The sequence below is a fragment of the Lissotriton helveticus genome, chromosome 5_1, assembly GCF_964261635.1.
Source record: "Lissotriton helveticus chromosome 5_1, aLisHel1.1, whole genome shotgun sequence".
NCBI classification, from domain to species: Eukaryota; Metazoa; Chordata; class Amphibia; order Caudata; family Salamandridae; genus Lissotriton; species Lissotriton helveticus.
In genome coordinates this window covers 135,809,852-135,824,984 of record NC_136065.1, presented here as the reverse complement: position 1 = coordinate 135,824,984, position 15,133 = coordinate 135,809,852, and the positions used below count along the sequence as shown (strand labels likewise).

Below are 15,133 nucleotides of genomic sequence, written 5' to 3'. Positions count from 1 at the left end.
ACCTGAAAAGGTCTAGTGGTGGCCACAGTGTTCAGTGCAGCTTTTCCAGGTGTCTGGGAATTTTCAAGGCCCTGCCTCTGTAGTGTTATGGGTTATGCTAACCACAAAAAAGCAGCCCAAGTAAATCACAAACATTGAATTACTTATATATTACTCTTCAGAACTGACAGGAATGAGATTTGGTTTTGAGTAGAGTAAATTTTAGCCATATTCTGTCTTGTTGAAAAGCTACATCTTGTAGGATTTCAGAAAAACAGTTATAAATGAATTCAGATTACATTTTTTGATAAACAATCATTTCATGCTTGGACTTTCTAATCATGAATAGTTTCAAATTTACTCAGAACCCACATCACTGACAAACATTTGACAAATCTGTTGGTCTACAGAGATTTATATTTTTTGCAAAAGAAAATGAGGCATATGGATATTTTCTGATGAATCTGAATTTTCTGAATGTTTTCCCATACATTTCTGAGGTTTATGGTGCCTCAATGTCTGATAAGGGTCAGTGGGTAGTTGGTAGTTTAAGTAACACATTGCTGACCGTGTTTAAATTAATCTGCTTCTGAATCCATATTACATCCTGATGTTGATTTCGGTGGTAATAGAAAATCCTCCAAATTCTGCAGGAATGCTGAAATCAGGGGGAAATCCATCAGTGGAGTTACCTGCACCATAAGGATGTAGCTTTTTGTTCTTACACACAACGATGAGTGAGCCAAATAGGCAGTTATTCATGTAGATTTAACAACAAAGTCATCACAATATACACCTGAATGTTCCGGAGGTGGTTATGAAACTGTGCGGGATGATATCCAACTGGGATCACCTAGATCGCTTCATTGAGAACTTATTTCTCCTCCTGCTGCCCTGTACTTTCCCGTGATTTCTCACTTCATCCTCCTGGTCCATAATCTGCTCCAGTGCAGTCTGGTTGTCGATGTGGAGCGGGGCGATGGAGATATCCCTCACCGCTCTAAACTGCCCACAGTTGTTTAGATGCTCATTCTCCAGTCGGAAGAAGTTCCAGATGAATCGTCTACTTGTGAACAAAAGAGAAGAAGGAACCATTTACTAAACATGATACACAGAAAAAGTTAAAATATTGTTAACTTACAGAGAGCTCTCCGTGGATTCCTTCTAAAATTCCTACTGTATATTTGAACAAGGGATCTTGATGTTACTGCTCTGTCTTTAGTTAACTCTAATAATACCAGTTTAGCATCTAAGGTAGGGTTAAGTATGGACCATCAAACCTATTTATAAAGACTCTATCACCAACACTGTTCTATATCCTCTTTAAATCAAGCCAGGAACATTGAGCATCACTAAAAAGGAAGTGGCTGTGTCAGGGAAATGATTTGTAAACACACAGAAAGTGCAGCACCAACCAAATGGCACTGTGCCCACGGGCACTCCTTGTGAGACGTAGTCTCTGTGATTGATTGCGGTGTAATCCGTTTCTATGAATAAAGTAATCTGTGACCACTCGTTGTTGATCAAAGCAATAATAAGTTTATTTCAACCTTTTTTGAATCATTTCCTTGTAGCGTTCAAATCTGTCGCATAGCAAATCAATTTTCAATAAACATATAAAAATCGCTCCTTCATTTGATTCCAACTCAAATTGCGATGTATGTATCCCTATGCATTTCGGGACCCATGCCCTTCATCAGGGGATTAGTATACAATTTGAAATTAAAGAGGTTCAGTTTTAGTGTACTTTACAGGAGTGGTAACTCTTCCTACAAAAGAGCCCTAGTGTAAAGTGAGCATGCTGGGGAATAAACTAAAAACACACTGTGGCTGTTGGTGGACGAATGGATGAAAATAACAGAGTGACGGATACTCTCAAGGTAAACTATACTTGTAATGAGACGCTCAGATGGTGCCAAAAGAAACATTAAAATATGAAACTCACGGGGCGTGAAGCATTAAGCAAACCCAAACAGACGCGTGCTCTTGTGCCTGAAAGCAGTGAACAATATGATGCCGTGAAACGTTCTATTGCTGCCGAAAAAAACAGGAAAACATTACAAGTGCCCAAGTGGATCCTTGTCGAATACAATGTGTAACGGTCAAGTGATATTAATCCGGCCAGCACTGGTTAGCTCGAGTCGAAGGGCTTTAAACAGGGCGGTGCCGTTCAGGGAATGCGAGTAAATAAAGTGTTACAAATCTTACCGCATAGGTCGGCATGACGGCGTGTCAATGTGCTCTCCCGCGTGTGTTACCATCAACGAGAAGATCAAATACAAATCGAGTGAGCTTGGTCGGTTCAACCATGTGTATATGCACTGTAATGAAGCTTCAAGATGGACTTATTCGTGGCGGCCATCTTGAAACAGTAACGTTTTTCATCAGTTATCCCATGTATATGAAGCTGTGTTAAAGCTCGAGGATGGACCACTCCATGTAGCGGCCATCTTACAGAAGTGTTATATGTGTGAACCTATTCAAACCCACGAGTAAAATGCGGGGGCCATCTTGTAATGTAAACAAGGTGCCAATATTGTATAACAAAAAGTATTTCGAACCATTCTATGAGCAATTGCCTACAAATGTTGGTTCATGTGTTATGTACGTAAAATTGAAGGTGTATTTGAAGTGATGTCAACTCAACAAGGAAAAATGGTTTACAAAAATGTAGACTGGGCGTTAATAAGACTATGTAAAAACATGTGATATAAAGGAACCAATAGGTCTATAAAGTATAACCAGGTATGATAAACAATCAATAAGTGCATATCAACCAATGAAGTGCAAAAACCCAAAAAAATATATATGCTAATTTATCCATCATATGGTTTTGAGTGTGTCCAGTGATAAGTATCATATTTAGAGAAAACAGCTGTATTCAATTCGGTCATTTAGTCCTTTAGGTTGGCAAGCATCCACTTGCACAACACCATGCACTATCTACTTTTCTTCTGTATTGCAGCAAATGTATAGTTATTTATACCCCTGATGAAGCTGTGAAGTAGTCAGATTTGCATTTGGTTCCTGGGCAAGCTTTCACATGCATTGTTTAAAAGGGTGTTGCTCATAGTTTGGCCTCTGAATTGGATGTTGGGTGAAGTATAGGAGGTTTGGAGATGTCCTCTAAATATGATATGGTGGCTTTGCTGCAATTAAGCATGAAGCATTGTGGAGAGTGCAAGAATAAATGAAGTCACATATATGGATACTTATAATGTTTGGGTGGACTGTATTGACACACAGTGGTGTACATCATTCCTCCATTTGATCCAAAAAATAAACTAAACGTATCTTGCTTTCAAGACACATAATCAACTGATTGTAGCTCAAACTGGGTTTCACCTTATGGTGGGGACCGAAACTGCTCTGGTGTCCATCTGGTATGAATTATAGTGGACTCTGGAAAGTGGATTTTTGACAGGTCTAATGCTTTTAGACTATTAGCAGCATTTGACACGGTCAATCATCCTTTCATGATTGACCGTTTAGCAGAGACAAGTCTTTCAGGGTCTGTCCATGATTGGTTCTCTTCATTTTTGACAAGTGAGTTATTCATTAACAATGAATACTTTGTGGTCCAAAGTAAATCAGGTAAAATTAACTTTATGCCCAAGGCTTCTCATTGTTTAACCCTTATGTTTGACCTTTGATTCTTCTCATTGATTCCTTTGGCCTGTACTGCATGTCATATGCTGATGATACTTAGCTGTTTTGCTTTGACTGTTCTAATGAAGTGATTTAACAGTTTCCTAAGCCCTGCACTTTTATCCACGCCCGGATGAGCTAAATCTTGTTAAAAATTAATGTGGACAAAATAGAAACTTTAACACATGTTCCTTGTTCCTTATGCTATGACAATTTCTGGACTGTAAACTCAGGGGGCCTTATTTATGAAGGCCTTGCGCTACCGGTGCGTCACTTTTTGCCATTTTAAAAGTGACGCACCGGCGGCACAAGGCCTTCATAAATAAGGCCCAGGGTCTCTTTCTAATCGGAATAGTGTGGTAAAAAATGGAGGCCTGAAAATTGAGAAAGACCTGACCTTGACACAAATTAACATTGTAGTTTCTCCCTTCTCCAAATACAATTCATCTGGAAAAGTCTCAGGGTCTTCCTATCTGAGTTTGGGCATTCATCTTTTCCAGGATAAACTATGTGAGTGCCTGCTATCTGAGCTTGCCTACATTTTGTGTTCAACTGATACTGATACAGATTGCACCATGAGGCTAGCTCTGTGAATATGCTAATTGAGAATATTGCTGATGCCTGGTGTAAAACTGGACTGGCTTCCAGTTGAGTAAAGGGGATGTTTCAAAGCGCTATGTGTGGCCAATCAAGCAAAAAATGGTACTGGTGCCCTAGCTTTCAAGGCCTAAATTACCAAATAAGCTCTTGGTTGTGCTAGGATAATTGTTCTTCATTTCAAAAAAGCCCGGCTAGGAGGAAAGCCTTTTTCAGTTCAAGCCTCAAAGGGTTGGAACCAGTTACCAAGTGCCATCCAGGCAATTGTGGGTTCATTCATTCAGGATGCCATTTATGTAATCAGACGGCCCACAGTAACATGCTATAATGCACGACTCAAAAGTGAGATAAGCATGAATCCTGCAGGCGTTATTAAGTGACCAGAGAATACTATAAGGGGTTTACTCAGGAGCAACATACTCCCAGTCCCAGGTGGCACTATTATGGACCACAAACTACTATACAGAGTCTCCCCCAAAGTGACATAGGCCAAGCCCCTGGAGGCACTATTAGGCAATTGGAGAATAATAAATGAAGACCACAAGGAGCAACAAAAGCCATGGCACTGATGCTACTGTTTAGCAACTCGTGAGCAAGCACTATCTGTAGTTCATCCAAGAGTGCCAAAGGACCGCCTTTGAAGGCACTGTCAAGCCACCAGAGAATACAATATCGAGTTCACCTGGAGCAGCAGAGTAATAACCAATATTAGATCAGACGAGTACATTTCCGAGAGGCAGGAAGCACCTCATAACACTGACCATTATGTATACATCAGTGTTAGTTACATTTATTCGAATGTCCATCCAGGAGTGATGCTAAACAAACCCATTATTGGAAATGATAATCTTTTGCACAGTATTCCCCCAAATGTTTGCCTTCTGTTTATGCACCTGTTTTTTGGTTGGACATAGACCTCTGTGCAATTTAACCCTGCTTTGTTTGACAGACAGCTTATTGGCAAATTTTGTTTACTGATAAGTCCTTAGTATATGGTACTACCTGTTCCCAGGGCCCTTTAAAATCTGTCTACAGGCTTGTTACTGCAGCCTGAGTGTACAGTTCTAAACTGCCGTCTCGACCTGGCAAAAAAACAACTTTTGATAGGCTTTCTTTTTAATAATGATAAGTCACCCCTAAGGTAGGTCTTAAAAGCAGATAGGCAGGATGTATGTTATTTAAATGTAGGGTATGTATATTTAAAGTTTTACATGTCCTAGCAGTGAAAAACCTCCAAAGTTGTTTTTCACTGTAGCAAAGCTAGCTCTTCCATGGGTTAACACTGGTTAACAGCATTACAGTTTATACCTGCTAAATTCAGTGTGGGCATAGCTAAAATATATGTAAAGGGCTCATTTTATTAGTAATTTAAAATCCCACCACATAATCAATAGGTTAGATTTAAATTAATAGTTTAGAAGTGACACTTCTAGAAAGTTGTTGTTTTCCTGCCTAAAACCTAAAGGCTTTCATGCTAGTGTCTAGCTGTCAGCTGACCCTTGATGGCTCTGCTGCGGTGAGATGTGTATTGCTCGCATACTGTGGAGAAAGGGACCTGGGTAGGATAGCCTGAGGCTTGTGTCCAGCCTCTTCTGAGCTTCAAATGTTGCCTGCCCTGTTTCTGGCAGATGAAGCCTAAACCTGTGCCTTCCTCCCTTTTGTCTCTTTATCCAGGCTGGCTCCAAACCCATTGACGGGGTGTGGGGGGGCAGACCAGAACTGGTTTTGGGGCCAGACAAAGGATTGCCCCCCACCCACAGGCTAGCACTGGGCATGAATGTGGACCCCATAGAACTTTCCTCAGAACACTCATGGACCTGTTTAAAATCAAAAGAAGGCATGCACTGCTGTTTGAAAAACTCAAAGAAAGACTGGAGCTCCTTGCCTTGAACCCAAGACCCTAGAAGTGCCTCAAAGGGTCATTTGACAGACCTCTGGTTTGAGCAACAGGTAAGAAATGTCTCGCTCCCTGTACTTAACCAGCTGAACAATTCTAAATGGACCTGCCCTTGACCCTGCTGCTGGGCTCTGTTGGAGTGTGCCCTAACCCTCTAGTGGTGCCACCAGGTCTGGCCGGAATTAAGGTGTACTCCTCTGGGCCCCAAACTGCAAGAATAGTGATTTCTAATTTTTTGCCCAATTTCTAACTGGAAAACTGACAGAGACTGAGGTTGCCGTTGAAGCCGCAGCTGTCGATATTGAACTGCTGGGCGGCTTCAACTTAGAGGATTCCCTGTTGCAAGAGATTTGACTTTCAGAAAACATTCTATAAGTCCGAACATAGAGGACTTCACCAGGACTGATGCTGAGCAGCGTCCGATCGATGTCACGGTCTTCACAGGCACAGACATCCCCTGCTTGGAGCTTTCCCACCCACATCAGTGACTGCTCTTCAGCAACCCGCTGTCATCGAGCCCCACTGCAGATCAAGCTTGTAGCTTGCCCATTAACGACTCACCAATGACGACTTTTTCTTCATAAAAGTTTCTAAGTCAGAAGGTAAACTATCTATTAGACAAACTTGGTCCCTGTATCCGATCACCAATCCATTATGGCCTGCTTTAGCTCTTGGTTTGAACCGGTCTAGCGCGTGCTGATTCTAGTGGTTGGCAACTTGTGCCTTTTGTACTATTTTTAATTCAAACTTTAAACACTCATATCTCCGTTTCTACTTATTGGGTTTTAGTTTGGGTTTTAGTTGTTTTTGATGATTTTACTTATTATAGTATTCTCTATTTTGCTACATTGGTATGGGACTTCTCTTGTATTGCATTTTCACTTTGCTACTGTTTGAGTGCTGCATACATATTTTACATATTGTCTCTAAGTGAAGCCTGACTGCTTTGTGCCAAACCACCAGAGGGTAAAGGACAGATATATTTATTGACTTTAGTTGTTGACCTGGACAAGGATTGTGATTATCATTTGAAGGGGATTCTCACCCCTTCAACTAATACTCCGGGTTTCCTACACCCATAACGTAGACAGACAGCAAAATACTATTCTGTGTAAGGAATGCTTTTAGTTAACATCTACAATGTAAATAGTGATATGCATCTATAATGGAAACAGCATCTGGGCTTCATGTTCAAAGCCCTTTTTCAATCACAAACCCTGTGATTCCCAAATGTACATGTTTTTTAACCACAAAGGGGCATTTCTTTATGTACAAAATCCCTTTTACATGATAGAAAAGTCTTTCCAAATATTAAAAAGACTTTAGCAATCCTTTCAGAATTGCAAATAGGAAGGGTTGTGAATGGGAGTCCTGGTTCTATTTCTGATTTGGAAAGGAATGAATCATTGGTTTACAACTGCAATTGCGATCATAAACCATTAGTAGGTAATCTATCCTCAATCGGGGTGATAACTGATTGACAAAGGGGAAAGAGTCCCCATGAGAATGATGTTGACAGCCTAGTCGGGAGTAGGTAGGGGCATCTGCCTCAGCTACTTCCTAGAAAGTTTTGCAGTGATCTGTAAGGGGTCTGAGAAAAAGGGGACTCCCAAAAAAGGTTTACACCATTCATTTTTCTTGATCCAGAGAGTGTGCATATTGTGATTTGGTATAAATATGTTCAGTGGGTTTTAAGAAATTAGGGTCTGAAATGTATGCATATATCACGCCACAGAGGTTCCACATCTGTCTCCTGCCTATTTTCTATATACCCCCTGGGCTGGGCCTGGACCTAGAGCAGCACATACCTGTTTTTGGAGAGGGGGAATGGGATCCCTTTACCCGAATCTTTATGAGGCCAGGGCACCCCATCTCCCAGTACATTAATATTAACGGGAGGGTGTCCAGGTCTCTTCCAGGGAGGGAACACAACTTTGCTCTCACCTTGGTGGGAACAGGTACAAATGGTGCTCCCTCCTGGGTGGGAGCAAAGTTAGTGAGCTGGCTCCCGCCGAACCACTTCTGGTGCTGGCTAGGGGGCCGGCATGGTCCACAGTGCCTTGGAAATTCCCGTACAGTCCCCAAAAATAGGTGGCATGTGGTTGTAAAAAGGTTGCGTGCTCCCCCCAGGTAAGCTGGCATGGCCCACTGGAGCCTAGACACACCCCCCACACCCCCAATCAAATGAAGGCATGTGGGACCCTTGGGTGGGCACGGCACCAGGGCACTTACCACCCACTTTGGACTCAAAACCTGGTAAAGTAAAGGTCCGGGGCTGGAATAAGGTTCAGGGTAGGGACTTTGAGGAGGCGCTGGATGCTGGTCCTAAATTGCTTTCATCGGACAATAATGCTGCTGAATTCCTGTTTAATGAATGGATTGAGGGGGCAGGCAGGCAGGTAGCCCCTGAGAAATTGCCAATTGTAAGGAGGCCAAGGATATCCTCCCCTTGGTACACCCCTCAGCTCAAAGCTCTAAAGGTTGAATGCAGGAGAGCAGAGAACCTATGGAGACGAGACTACAGTGAGAGTAGGAAAGCAATTTATAATCACGCATTGCAGAGATACAAGAACGAGATAACAGTGGCCAAAGGGCACTATTTTACTAGTAAAATTAGAGATGCGGCTAACTCTAATAAGGAACTTTTTAGAGTGGTTAATCTACTGGCAAAACCACTACAGGAAAATGCTTTTAAGGTAGGTCAGGAGATCTGCAACAATCTGGCACTTTTCTTTCAAAATAAGGTCCAAGTAATACATGAGGACCTTTTAAACATGCAGGGATCCTGTGATGCTAATGCATACCCATAAGAGGATCGGTCGCTAACGCAGTGCAGGCTGTCTTGCTTTCCAGTAATGGAAAATGAGGAGGTGCAAAAGCTGCTCCTTTCTATAAAATCAGGTTCTCCTAGGGACCCATGCCCCCCTGCCATTATGCATCTGGCCTCCAAGAAGATTTGTGAGAGGCTGACGCCCCTCATTAATCAAGTGTTGGAGACTGGTTTATATCCTGCTTTGTGGAAACAAGTGGCCATTAGACCCTTGCTTAAAAAACCCAGCCTGGATCCTCAAGTATTAAAGAACTACAGTCCGATTGCGGGACTACCCATGGTGGCGAAGGACATTGAGAAATCGTTAAATAAAGTGTTGAGTGATTATTTAAATTCTCACAACTTTCTAGACCCAACACAACATGGCTTTCGTGCCTGCCACTCTACCGAATCGGCCTTGATTGTTGCAACTGAGGAAATACGGAGGGTTGTTGATGATGGGGGCTGGGCGGTCCTTCTTCTCCTAGACCTATCAGCAGCATTTGACACCGTGAATCACACGCTGTTAGTGCAGCGGCTAAAGGATCTAGGGGTTGAGGATACTGCCCATGCCCTGCTCTCCTCCTTTCTGGAGGATAGGGAACAAAATCTGGTTTGGGATGGACTGGAATCTAAGAGCTTCTATCTTCCATGCGGAGTTCCGCAGGGATCAGCACTATCCCCCACACTGTTTAATATCTACGTCACCCCGTTGGCTAGGCTCATCAGAAGTTATGGCTTCACGTTTCAGCCTGCGGTCGCAGCCGCTAAATTTCATGCATGCCTATCCGAAATCATCACCTGGATGAACCACAATTTTTTGAAGATCAACACAGATAAAACAGAGGTGATAGAATTTGAAGGGGGATCCCCCGTATGGAATGACTCATGGTGGCCAGTAGAGGCTGGGAAGAGCCCGTCTCCCGTCTCTAAGGTTAGGAACCTGGGGGTCATCTTTGATGACAAGTTAAATTTTTCCGCCCAGGTCAATAGTCTGATATCCTCCTGTCTTTTTCTCCTAAAAACACTGAGAAAGATTTTCCCATTTATTTCACATGAGCTTCAGAAGACAGTAATGTTGAGTCTCTTTCTATCCAAATTAGATTACTGTAACGCCCTTTTTATGGGTATAGATAAAACGCAGATGGGAAAGCTCCAGTCCCTTCAGAATGCAGCAGCAAGGTTGCTTCTGAACATTCCCAGGGGTTGCTCAACCTCAGCGGGCATTAAATCATTGCATTGGCTTCCAGTGGAGCAGCGTGTTGATTTCAAGGCCTTGTGTCTGGTTCATAAGGCGCTTTACGGAGGTGGCGCCGACGCGGTCTCCAAATTATTCACGCCCTATACCCCACACGCCTTCTAAGATCCACTAACCCCGGTCTACTTAAGCGGGCCAGATGGAGAGGTAGGACACTTTCCAACGGGGCAGTGCATCTGTGGAATAGACTACCTTTGGCTATGAGATTCCAAGCTGATAGGAAGTTTTTTAGGAAGAATCTTAAGACGTTTCTTTTTGTCAATTAAACAGCTGAAGTTGTAGTTTTGGTTTCTGCTTACACACATCAGCGCCAAGACGCCACGGCAATCGAGCGCTTTATAACATCTTATCCTATCCTTTCCTAAAATGCCAGTTCCTACTGGCATCTGGTATTGGTGCTGTCTGAGGAGCTGGCTGGGCCTGCAGAGCTCTCCCCGCTGCCCAACACAATTTTGGTGATGTGGGTGCCCCGGGTGTGCAATGGGGCAGCCACTTTGAAAACCAAAATCTAATTCACATATCACATCACTCAAAACATGTTGTATGACATCATTGAGAACATCACTACAACTTCTTAAATGGCATCATTGATGACAACACTGTGCATTGTTGGGGTGCACGTTATAGTTACTTTCGGGCATGAGTTATAGTTACTTGAGATAACATTCTCTGGTTTTGTTAATTGAAAACTATATGTTTTAACTGACACTTTCATCACCTAACTATAACATGCCGTTAACCTTTGATTTTGTCACTGAATTTCTAAGTTGAAAAAAAACCCAAATCTGTGAATATACAAACACACACACACACACACACACACACACACACACACATACATATATATATATATATATATATTGTTTTTACTTCAAGCAGGGGATACAGAATTCATCTTGGGCTACTCCTGCCACCCGCCCGACCACTGGGTTGATATTCCACGCCAGCACCCACCTGGGAGCTCGATGTTGCATCCTGGGAGTTGCAGTCAAGGACTACGCCAAGAAGTGCAACAGGTGGGCTGATTACATTGTGGGCGGAGCCTGGGTCACAGGGCCAATATAGGCAGCAGGAACTGGTAGCGCCTCGATGAAATACCTCCTGAATTCTTGTGGCGCTGAGGAAGGCATTGTTATGCCGAAATGCATTCGCCGAATTCCGTGAAAATAAATGACCCCCTTGATGTCCCCAACTGAGGCTTCTGCGCTTTTTTCACGAAGGTGCTGTTTGGAGATATATATATATATATATATATATATATATATGCATATATATATATATATATGGGTTTACTATATACCTAACTCCACATATGGTGTACCTTGACAAAACATTTATCTTCAGATTATATGTTTGTGGAATTAAAGTAAATAAATATTTACCTATATATACTTGCATTCATGATACCTTGGTATTCAATAGTTAGGTCACACAATTTGTGTAGGTTGATATAACTGTCCTAATTTTTTAGACATACCTCAATGAGAGAGCCTTCCACATAATTATATCTTGGATGACTGCATACGAAACGGTATCAAGCCTTGAAGCTTTCTAGTGTGGTTATTTCTAAAGCTATAACAATGTAACTGCTATGTACAGCTATTTGGTGATGTTCACAGTTGGAGTGTTTGATGCTAAAACATACCAGGCACCTTTAAAAATAGGAATACTGGAGCAAAAATGTCACATTACGATTTCAGTGTTCAGCATCACAGGTTACATGGAATAATCTTAACAGCAGAGGAGCAGGAGAGCAGACCTTAGTGCAGAATCGTGGCCGAGGTAGATGCCTTAATTTGTAGAAACTTCAATATCTCATTACTAAACTTTTTTAACAAAAAAAGCTTTTGAATAGTTCCACCAGATGCCATGATAGAAGAGTATAAAAGGAAGGAGAGTTCGAGTGACACAGTCTTAAGCGTTACTTGCACCTCGTTCGCATTCTCTCACCAGAGAGAGCCCAGGTTGGGTCAGAAAATAAGGAAATGTCCTGTAAGTTGCACTTTCGGGTTACTTAGCTTGTAGAGGAAGGGCTTAATTTAGAAGTGCGTGGTAAAGTAAGTCATCCAAATGTTGGTGGCTAACGTGCTCAAGCACCTCTTACATCCTCCGCGTCATATAGAGGTGAAAAAATATTTAGTGGGACAATGGCCAGTGTACATAGTGAGTGAAGGGTTGTCCTGTTTATGGCAACTCTTCCTATGCCATCTTATTCCCCCACCATGTGTAGGGAATTGATCCTCTTAGTTTTTTTGTCTCAGAAGCAGTTACTGCAGTGGGTACAGAAGGTACTTTAGTGACCAAAAAACTCCAACGCTGAGGGCAAATTTAGAAAAGGGCACCTGGATACTTCTGATCTGGTAGAGGCTGCTCTAACCATATGGTCAGTCCTGCTCATCACAGTCTTTCTGACCCCATAAGTGTTGCCCTTTTCATTTTGTGTGCTGTTGCCTGACCTGAGCATACTTCTGTAATTTAACTGGATTAATCAACTGGGATGGAGCAAACAACATGTGCAGAATATCATTACGGAGGCACGACACCACTACTGGGGATAGATACGTTGTAGGAGGTGACTGACCCCAGACGGAGATTCCCAGAACTAACCTAAGACAAAATCCTAAACTTACTACCATTTTGGTATTCACAGAAGGCACTTACTCATTTTGGTATTCACAGAAGGCCCCTACTCCTTTTGGTATTCACAGAAGGCACTTACTCTTTGATGAGTAAGTGCTTTCTGTGAATACCAAAATTAGTAATTTACTCATTTTGAGTAACTTTCTCAATGATGCCATTTCAGAAGTTGTAGTGATGTTATCAATGATGTCATAGAACATGTCTTGAGTGATGTGAAATGTGAATTTGGTTTTGGTTTTCAAAGTGGGTGCCCCCGTGTACACCCAGGGCACCCACATCACCAAAATTGTATTGGGCAACGGGGAGAGCTCTGCAACCCCAGCCAGCTCCTCAGACAGCACCAATACCAGATCCCAGAGGGGACTGGCATTTTGAGTCCAAAGTGGGTCGTAAGTTCCCTGGTGCCGTGCCCACCCAAGGCTCCCACATGCCTTCATTTGAGTAAGTGCTTCTGTGAATACCAAAATGAGTAAGTTACTCAAAATGAGTAAGTTACTCAACATGAGTAAGTTACTCATTTTGGTATTCACAAGGCACTTACTGATCAAAGAGAAAGTGACTTATGTGAATACCAAAATGAGTAAGTGCCTTCTATTAATATCAAAATGGTAGTAAGTTTAGGATTTTGTCTTAAGTTAGTTCTGTGAATCGGGCCCATAGTAAATCGACCAGCAAGAAGGGGGCTACAGGTGTTGCGTATGTTTCCTATTGTGTTGCTGGATACATTGTAACATGATTCTTAATGAGCTGATTGAGGCTCTTCCGGGTTTTCTGTTTTGGGTGGATGGAAGTCTTGAAGTGACCGAGGCCTACCCTCAATTGTACCTGTGTAGGGATGTCCAAAGAGTGGTTCTTTCTTGGAACTCCTAGTAAGAAAGCCCTTTGTTGTATGAGGACACAATTGATCATAGACTATAGAATATGTTTCTTTTCCATAATAAATTCTGGTTCGTCACTGTACCTTGGATGGAGGCACTGCCAATAAGCTTTATTTTAATTCGGATTCTTTTACACCCAGATTGGAGTCATTGCCAAAAGTGGGCAAAACAGAAACAGTCATGGATATCTCTTGTGAGGTCACTAAGGATGTCCCTTGTTATGCCACTTGTAAGCGTGTAAGCTGCCAGCTTGCGTTCAGGTTGTTGCCCCACGTAGGGGGATTGCTCTTGGAGGAAGACAATTAATGTCATTACTTAAATACCCAACTACATCATGAAGTTCATGCATATTTAGAAATATTCTTTTGGATAGCAAATCTTACCTGAAGACTTCCAAAGCTGTAAACATGCAGGTTGTCCATTCCACAGCCGCGGAGTGTCGGTCTTGTGACAAAAAAATATTGATGACCCAGGAGATGCGCAGTAAGACATCACCCAATATAGCAAAGTAGTAATAGACCTGTGAGAAGAAAGAGTGATTGAGAGGGAGCAGGAACATACCATCAATGCACCTGGCCCTGCTGCATTATTATCACAGTTTAGACGTTCTTTAGAATATTTACTGCTGTGTGCTGAACATATCGACATCTGTTTCAAGTAGGATGCTGCCTTGTGCTGTGTCTGCAGGTACCAGGACATGTACCAAAATTGCTTGTGAAGCCCTTGAAGTCTCAACATTTATAGGGGTATATAGTGTGTGGTTTGAGCTATATGCTAGCAATGTTTGATGGTATCTGCAGCCCTCTGTTAGAAATTGGCATGCTTTCTAAGAGCTCAAAATGTTCGATTTGCAGGTGCAAGCCTTTCTTGGACCTTGCAAGGCTAGTTGGAGGTAGCAATGCTTTCTAAAGGGTTGAAATGATAGCTATTGGTTTAAAGGCTTGGTCCACATGGCATGCTAGGGTCTTGCAGAATTTACTAGGAGCCTGCAATGTTTAGTAGAGGTTGCAAAGCTGGCAAGATGTGACAAGGCTAAACCTGAACATGTAAGGCTTGGTAGAGTGCTATGAGCTAGGGAGGTTGACGAGGAGCTTAAAAGGATTGCTATTCGATTACACAGGCTTGCTGAAAGCTTCAGAGCACACGAGGCGCAGGCAATGCTTATGTAGGACTTAGGCCCAATTTTCAATAGCAGTCATGCCATGCAGGGCAACAAGTAAAGTTGCTGCGTTGCGCAAAAGAGAGGCAGCAGAACAGCGCCATAGCTACAAAGATGTGGCGCTGTACTGCTCTCTCCTTGCACTGATGCACTTTGTATAATCCGGCCCCTGGTGCAGTCTCTCCCAGACCTAGTGACATAGGAAGAGGGACGTTAGATCTAGCTGGCTCTGAACGGCCCCCTCAAGTGCAGATGTTTGTAGCATTAG

At 42.5% G+C, this 15,133-nt stretch overlaps 1 protein-coding gene across 1 annotated transcript in view; it reads right to left on the bottom strand.

Annotated features, from left to right (window-relative positions):
• Window positions 1-352: 352 nt before the first annotated feature.
• LOC144752416 (solute carrier family 53 member 1-like) overlaps window positions 353-15,133 on the bottom strand; it is a 467,914-nt gene continuing 453,133 nt past the window's right edge. The window contains exons 14-15 of the mRNA XM_078640349.1: window positions 14,090-14,226; window positions 353-1,042 (exon numbers count right to left, since the gene is read on the bottom strand). Coding sequence (XP_078496475.1) covers window positions 829-1,042; window positions 14,090-14,226 — 351 coding nt within the window. The 3' untranslated portion in view covers window positions 353-828. The remainder of the gene's footprint in view (window positions 1,043-14,089; window positions 14,227-15,133) is intronic.